At 46.3% G+C, this 8,720-nt stretch overlaps 1 protein-coding gene across 1 annotated transcript in view; it reads right to left on the bottom strand.

The window, feature by feature from the left end:
• PDZD2 (PDZ domain containing 2) overlaps nt 1–8,720 on the bottom strand; it is a 117,387-nt gene that overhangs the window by 99,575 nt on the left and 9,092 nt on the right. The window contains exons 2-3 of the mRNA XM_008572759.1: nt 4,800–4,942; nt 1,673–1,805 (exon numbers count right to left, since the gene is read on the bottom strand). Coding sequence (XP_008570981.1) covers nt 1,673–1,805; nt 4,800–4,942 — 276 coding nt within the window. The remainder of the gene's footprint in view (nt 1–1,672; nt 1,806–4,799; nt 4,943–8,720) is intronic.

The raw sequence follows: 8,720 nt of genomic DNA, 5'->3' as shown, positions 1-8,720 counted from the left end.
TTTTTTTTAATCTTATGTTTTCTTTATGTTTGTGTTTGTTTGTGGATAATGGCTTGACACAGGAAAGCTGTCCCCTTCCCTGTTCTCCAAACTAGAAGGAGAGAGGAGGCAGCACAGAAAGGAGGCAGCATCTGCAGGTTTGGGGGTGCACGGTATGATGCCTGCGCAGAAACCCGAGCTGCCCAGCCCCAGGCTGAGGGGGGTGGGCCGCGCCAACAGAACGGGCTTCTCTGCAAACACAGGACCCTGCGTGCACATGAGCGTGTACGTAAGACCTGACGATGCTTCCGAATGCCCCGTACACCTGGCAAATGAGGAACTGGCTGCCCAGCCCCAGGCTGAGGGGGGTGGGCCGCGCCAACAGAACGGGCTTCTCTGCAAACAGAGGACCCTGCGTGCACATGAGCGTGTACGTAAGACCTGACGATGCTTCCGAATGCCCCGTACACCTGGCAAATGAGGAACTGATTTCTCCTTCCCTTGTGGAATTCCCAGACTGATAGACAATCCCTGAGTTCACCCTCCATCCCCATCTCTAGTGAGGGGATGCAGAGCCCCCAGGCAGCCACTCTGGGTAAGGACATGTATGGAGCTCAAGGGACTCAAGAGAAGACCCCAGGTGTCCCAAGGCATCTCTGGGAGGGAGGAAAGGGCCTATGAGTGGAGAATGGTCTCAACTCCTGCCTCCAGGGATTCAGGCACTGACTCTTCCCACCAAGCAAGGCTCTGCGTATTCCTTTCAGAAGCCTGTGAGTCTAGGTCAAGGGTTTGGGGTAAAAGGTGTAAAGGGAGGAAAGCAGATTTTTCAGATGGCTCAAAATATTTTTTAAATTTGTTTGTTAAATACTCCAAAAATTGGTAATAGTCTTGCAGTCCAAGAGAGAAAATACATAAAAAACCTGCAGATGCCGGGTTCAAAATAGTAACAGGGATAATGGAAAAAGAACTCCCCTCCTGGCGAGGGTGCAGTGCCACGAAGGCAAAGACGGAGCCTTGCCCCAGCTCTTCCCTGGCAGGCCTGGGGCGAAGCCCACAGCTCTGCTTCCCCAGCTCCTCGGTCACACGCTGTGTCCCCTAGTCTCATCCACGGCACAACCCAATGGTGGCTCAGAAACCAGGCAGGCCCCTGCCCCCTCTCCTCACAGCGGTGGAGTCCTGCAGCCTTTCCCTGGGGCTCTAAGGCTGGCGACACTTGGGGGACAAGGCAGATGCTGGGGGCCAGAACATCGCACTGTATTGACATACTCGGGGTGGGGATGAAGAGAGAACCCAGGAGAAGAGGCGGCGGCGACAAGGCGGGGACCAACACCGGGCTGTGTGTCGAGAGTGCAGGTCCTGGTACCACTGACAGCATCACGGCTTCTGGACAAACAGGCTTCCTCCAGCTCCACCACTCCGTGTGGCCCTGAGCCTTCCTCTCTGCTGCTGCTGCCAGCCTTCCACAGCCCCTCTTCGGTTTCCCCAGGCACAGTTGTCACTCTCCACACTGTCCTTCCTTCCACCCTGCCTTTCTCACCTTTTCCTTAGGTCTATAATTTCTTTTCCATCCTCCTAAGGGAAGGCAAAAGAATTCAATGCACTTGAACTAAAAGCCTCCGTGCATGGAGAGGGCTTGCATCCAAAGTCACCACCACTATTTAAAAATATTAAAAAACAAACAAGAACTACCTACCTTGCTGGCCACCACCAGCTGAACCATTCCAGTGGCCGAGCGAAGAATGGCCACAGCTTCCTCGTGGGACAGCCCAACCAGTAAGTGACCATTGACTACCAGCAGCTCATCTCCTAAGGACAGTCTGCCATCCCTGAGGAAATGGAGATGGGAAAAAAAATCCCTTGTCAAGACATTTGGGGCCTGAGAAGGGACATTTTCCTGGAGCTAGGGAGGGTCATGAGAGAAGGGACAGTTAGAATTGGGGTGAAGAGGAAGTAGTGACGGCCACAGACAGTTTGGGGTGGGACTGCTTTATCCTTTGTGTGCAGATTCCCACCAGAGCACTGAAAAGCTCCGCAATTTCAGGTGGTTTCTTAGTAATAAACACGTTCTTAAGTTACCACCATATCCGGCCTCAATGTCAACGAAACCTCCATCCAGGTGGAGACGGTGATAGAGAACCGAGACCCCAGCTTGTAGGTGAGTTAAGTTATTGTTCTCTTAATCCTACCTGCTATCCTTCCCCGATGACTGAGCTAAGCCCCAGAAGAGCAAACGTAGCCTCGGCCCTCCAGGAATCCTTTCCTTTTTCCACTGCTCCCCTCTCTTTCCAGGTGACATGACCTCGGCCACATTTCCTCTGGGCTCCTCTGACTGATACTACACTGCGTGTGTCTGTCCCCTCCCAACAGTTACAGGACTTGAGGATAAAGTCTTTCAGTGCCCTTTTCATCCTTGGACCCTTACAGCCAAGCTTCATAAGTAGAAGGATAAAAAATAATAACAAAAAGAATAAACTACATAATTGGCTGTTGTTGCAGGTATCAGAGCTGGGTGACAAACGTGGGTGTACAAATGTTTTCTGTTTATTTCCTTTAAATTAAATTATGGCTCACTCTAAGCTTCCATCCCACTGGGCTGGCAAGACTGCACTGTCACTGGGACTGCCTCCCCCAGGGTGAGTCAGGCCTGGCAGGCACACTGTGCCAGAGCATGGGCAGGCCCTTCCATCACGGGGGGTGAGCAGTCCTGTACGTGCCAGCTGAGCCTCCAGTGGTCTGGTCTCCCACGATCCCAAAGGAGCCAGTGACTGCTAAATAAGGGACAGGAAATCTGGTGAGGCCGAGAGACCCTGAGCCTCGTTCCACCATCCCCTCTAGGGTCCTCACATCGACACCCAGGTGCTGCTGTGGAACCCATGCATGTCTCCAATCTCCCAGATTCACCCAACTCTGTTTCTCTCCAATCTGCAGACTCTCTCCCCATTGCTTTCTTATATGAATCAGCCAACTTCTCTCCTTCCATCCCTGTCTCTCTCCTCCTGCTTCTCTGTCCCTCGCTCCCTGTTTCCTTCCTCTAGGGCATGCATCATAATCTTTTTCATGAATTTAGGTTTTAACAGAAGACAGGAGGCTCCAGAGACTTCTGACAGCCTCTGTTTTCTGTCCTTCAAAAACCTGTGAAGCAGAGAAATGCTAAGAGCCCCACTAATTGCTTGGAATGGCAAGAGAAAGGGAATGGGGAAAGCCACAAAGAAACAAACCGGAATCTCAAGAGAATGGGCCACTCAGGAGATGTTTCTTATGAGAGGAGAGGGATTCAGAATAAAGAATTCAGTAGTTCCGGCCAGTGTCCCTGGGCGTACTTATCCATGACACCATCAAGACCATCCCCATCCCTTTTCCTGTTTTCCTCCTTCATTCCATTTCTTTCGATCCCATTATTAACTAGAATGCCCCACTTGTGAGTCATACACCCCAGAGGCGGAGAGACACACGCAACTCCAGGCTAAGAATGAAAAGAAAATGGGAGAGTCACTAGAAATGGCTCAGATGGGAAACAGACAGGAACAGTTCTAGATAAGCTTATCTCTGGGCACAGGAATTTCCTCATTGCCAACTTGTCAAAGACAGACTAGAACCAAAGACCTAGAATTCATGGGAAAATGGCTACCTGATGGGAGTTCCTTAAAGCATACATCATGTGGGAAGTTTAATAATGCTCTTCTGGGTAAAACCATCTAAGGTCTTTATCCTTCAATAATTACTGCCACCCACATAACTGACACTTGCAGTTAATCTTATCTCTACTTTAGTTCTACTCTCTAATAAGAGAGCTGGTAAGCATGAAACACTTTGCTAGTTTGCGCCCTGGTCCTCTTCTTAGTTTTCTATTCTTCAGACAAAATACCTCCAGCTCCTTCAACTATACCACATCAGATATACTGTGGAGCCCCCCCTCAATCTTGGGCAGGCCAATACTGCTCTGGTTTGCCATATCCCCCTTGAAATCAGGATACCTGGACTGAACACCAAATTCCAGACTATATAAAAGACAATCACCTCCTTCGTCAGTAAAACTCTCCCTTTATACAGTTACTGTATATGTGCAGGCATGCAACACATGTACACACACACCGTGCCTTGCAAACAGTAGATGCCCCATGTATGTGGAAGTGATTAGCTAGCACAGCACGACCACGCCTGACATTTTGGGACAGCTATATCCTTCAGAGGCAAAATGAACTTCTTTTATGCACATGTTTTAGCCAAACACTGTCTCTCTTTCCACTTCAAATTTTAAAAGTTTTGAAGTATGAATTGTTTTCATGTCACAAGGAGAAAAATTCACATTTACTTTTTTTCCCTTCCACATCTGCATGACAGACACACATGTACATAAGTGTGTGTGTAGTCCTGATAGACCTGACAAGTGAAGCCCCAGCACATGCACTGTGGTCACATTTGAAACCAATCACTTTCCCAAGTCATTAGTCTTAATCTCACGGATGGTAAGATGTCAGGAATGTGGTGTTGAGTGGCATATTCTGGGTAAGTAACCACATATTCCCATAGTACCAGCATCCCAAAGGTTAGGATAAGTAACATTTGCTTGAAACTAACACTGGACTAGAAAGAAATCCAACCTCTCCTTCATGGTTTGGAAGATTCTGCTGCATCTCCCGCCACTACCCACTTCCTGTGCTCAGAGGTGTGTTTAATTAGAACTGCTCGTGCCTGATTGCCTTGTGTGCTCCAGCACAATCTGCACGACCTGTAATTACAGGGCTTTGGCCAAGTGGAAGAGGACTAGCACCCGAGGGAAGGGGGTGGGAGGCAGAGAGACGGGGAGAGGATCTAGTCACCTGTGAGCGGCACCTCCTTCCTTCACTTGAGTGACAACGATAGTGTGAGGTGAGCGCTTTGATCCTCGGCCTCCACTAACCTGAATTCCCAGCCCATCCGACTCTTTGAGCAGCTCCATCTTCCATATCCGGCCAACTTCCTCCTTGGAAGAAAAAGCGAGCACACCGTGAAGGATATTGACAGACACATGGCATTGACGCAGGAGAGCGGAGCTGTCATGTCAGGCCAAATATCCATCACTTGTCAACAGACGTCACAGAAGAAAAAAATTCTGGGGACTGGACCACAGTCTCTGGCTGGTAGTGCTGTTGCTAGAACTTTCTGTGGTAATGGAAATGTCCTGTATTTGTGCCATCCAATATGCAGCCACTAGCTACGGGTGGGTATTGTGTGCTTGCAATGTGGCTAGTGTCAACTGAGGAACTGCAGTTTTAATTTCAGTGAATTCTAACTTAAATAGCCACCTGTGGCTGTGCCCATGATGCCGGGACAGCAGGGCAAGTGTGATTATCGAATTTCTTGACTGGGGTCCTGTGAAGTGAAGCTGCTTCTGCCTGAAACCCAGAGGCCACTGTGTGTGGAAGCATTGGCTGTGTCTGGCTTCCTTTTACTTCCGCACAGCTACTAATTAAAAAAAAAGATGAAAGGAAGACAAGGCTCAGGCACCAGGAGACTTCAACTACTCTGAACACAGTTCTGCCACATGTAACTTATGGAAGTCACCTACAGCCTAAAAATCTGTTTCCTTGCCTCTAGAGTGGGATAATTATTAACACTTTCAGGTTTGTTGTTAGGATTAAATGAGATAGTTATGGAAACAGGTAGCAGCTCACTACCACCTGACAGACACATAATATTGTTGACAGGTAACTGTATATTACTTGTATTGTATATACATATACATGTATAGGTATGTTAAAAACATCATGTTGAATCGAATCTCAAATTTTCTTAAAACATGTAAACAAGATCTTTGGTAGAAGAAACCAAAACAGAATTATTGGGTGAATTTGATCTTGACTGCTACAGACATTGGTCTGCACACTCTTTAAATATATTTAAAAAATGGTTCAACCTTTATAAAAATCCATCCTTTTAAAAACCTAATAAATGTCCCTAAGCCATCTGATTGCTGGCAGCCTGTCTGCTTTGGTTCAGCCTCCATTTGGTTCCCTATTTCATTCCAAGGACACAAACATATGCTTCCTGCAAACTTGCTGACTTCCCTCAGATATTTAGCTGTTCAGAGAAATGAAAGCAAAACCTTCAAAAGTCATTTGTTTCAGGATCTTACTTTCGGTTCACCCCTGTAGTTCTTTTTAGCTCTAGATATGTGGGCATGGGTCACAGTATACTCCTCCACATATAAAACAAAAGCCACCTGCTTTCTTCATCCATCATGAAGGTCCAATGGAACCATTAAGATCCCATATGGACAAAGCCATCATCCTCCTAGAAATAGGCAACCTGCCCATTCAAGCCGCTTGAAAAGGAGAAAGAATGTGAATCATTTAGAAAATCTGAAATATACACTGTCGGAAACTAAAATGAAACTTATTCAATAGTAAAGTAACCAGATGTTGAACGACCACTGATGTGCAGCAACAGGAATGTCTGGGGAAATTATTACCAGACAGAGACCTGTCGGATCCTATACTTTTTCTAGAGCAGCACTGCTTGGTAGGACTTCATTATTCCAGCCACACACAGTGGTGCCAACCGTCTCCTCCCTCTGCTGACCACAGTCAAACGAAGTCTGTCTGGCCAAGTGTAACTTCAGGAGTCACTGGCTTACCACAGCAGTTCATGAACTCGTCAACGGTCACTATATCATCGCCTCACTTTGGACTCCATGGTTTTTGGTTTGCTGCCTCTGACCTCTGGAACACCTTTCTCTTTCCCATTCAAAAACATTCTCCCTGGCCTTCAAAGTCTCTCATAGCCTCACTCCTTCCAAAAAGCCACCCTTGAGAATGAGTACAACCGCCAAGATGGCAACTTTCAATACTTCCTATACATGAGATCGTATGGCCTAATGGGTACCACTGGAAAGAACAAATTCAGGGATGTGCTGACTAGCTGCCGTCCTGGCTCGCTGGGCCTCCCACACCAGCATAGCCTCCCTGAGCCTCATGGCGCAGCTGAGAAACTACAGCAGAATGGGGGCTGAGCTTGTCTTTTCCATGGAAGATACGCCCTTGCTCCTGGGTCTACGAGATAAGCAACAGAGCTTCTCCTTCCCCCGGTGCCGAAGAGTTGAGGACCTCTTCCCCAAGAGCAATAGGTACCACCACCAGAGGCCAGAAATAAGAAAACCCATTTGTTTTTAGCCCAAATTAGCCAAAACCCATCCACCCCCATTACTAGTTTACAGCATCACTCTTCTTCCCTTTTACCCCCCACCCTGTCCTTTGTCAAACAGAACATGTAGGTCTAATTCATAGAGCGTGTGACAATACTAGATACATTTCTTTCTTCTTTTTTCTTGTGGCTGGCTGGTACCAGGATCCAAACTGTAACCTTGGTGTTCCCAGCACCACACTCTCCCGACGAAGCTAACCAATCAGCCCTGGATAAATTCCTTTCCAAATTTTGAATGCTCTTAGAAGTAGGATTTATGACAAGAAACGTGCAAAACTATGTTCATGGGGATAAAATAATGGCCTAAATGTATCAAGAGCGCCCACATACCCAATCCACATTCCTAACTCAGCCCAATACACATACAACTAGTTAAAAACATATAACTACTAAAAAAAAAAAAAAAAAGGCATCAGAGGGTAGAAATGACCAATCTGTAATGTAGCCCCCCAGTTACATGATTTGGCTCACAGTTTTAGAGGCTGGGAAGTCCAAGATCAAGGGACCACATCTTTTTCACTTTTACCCTAACATTTTTTTTTTACATAATTGAAAGCAGGAAGTGGAGGGTTAAAACATCATCAGATGAGTGGATACGGTACTCAATAGTGTCCATTTAATCGAGATATCTATAAAACAACGAAGGTGATATCCTTTAACTTGGTACCTTATGAGACAATAGAATGTATACAATGCTTTTTAGGTGTCTTTCACCATCCTAAATGCTTCATGTGTGTTAAGCTAATTTAATAATCATGCTACCCCTATTGGGTAGCATTGTATTCCAGCATTTTCTCCACTTTGCAGACAGCAAGATGAATGCAGAGGGAGATAAGTAACTTTCCCAAGGTCACACAAGTTCAAACCAGTGCTGTTGTAAACACATCTGCTGTACAGTCTCTGAAGACCCAGGGGAGCTTAACCTCCACTGGGGAGGGGGAGGGTCAGAGGAGTTTTTGTTGAAAATAACTGAATCCATATTTTGGAGTAAGAAATATACTCTGGCAGGGGAGGGGGTGGCGCGAAGAAGACACAACAATCACAACAATTCCTTGAACTTGTTAAGACAAATGAACAGATATGATGTAGTGGGGGGAAGAGAGAGAGGGAGGGAGGGAGTGGGAGGAGGGAGAGGGAGGGAGGGAGGGGAGAGGGAGGGAGGTTTCGGTAGTGGGCCACAATAAGCAACCACATTGGATGTTGACAAAATAAAATTAAATTAAAAAAACAAAAACAAAAATTAATGCAAGTTCCTTGCCTTAAAATTTCTTGATCAGATAATGAAGTTCAGAGGAATATAAAGGAAGACATAGCATCAATAGGTAAATGTTATGAGTTTTAATTATATCATTGTCAGTATTAAATTTATCTGCCTATAGCTAAAGCAAAGTTCAGTTAAAAATAAAATCACAATGCCATTTGGGTACCTAAGATATATCTCAGTATGGTCAAAACCAGATCCTTCCCCCTCCTACTCCTGGCTTTCCCATCTCAGTGTAAACAGCACTGTTATCTATTCAAGCCAAAAGCCCACGAATTACCTTTGACTCTTTTCTCTA

Source organism: Galeopterus variegatus, unplaced genomic scaffold (genome assembly GCF_000696425.1).
Source record: "Galeopterus variegatus unplaced genomic scaffold, G_variegatus-3.0.2 Scaffold830, whole genome shotgun sequence".
Taxonomy (NCBI): Eukaryota; Metazoa; Chordata; class Mammalia; order Dermoptera; family Cynocephalidae; genus Galeopterus; species Galeopterus variegatus.
This window is presented reverse-complemented; position numbering and strand designations above follow the sequence as displayed.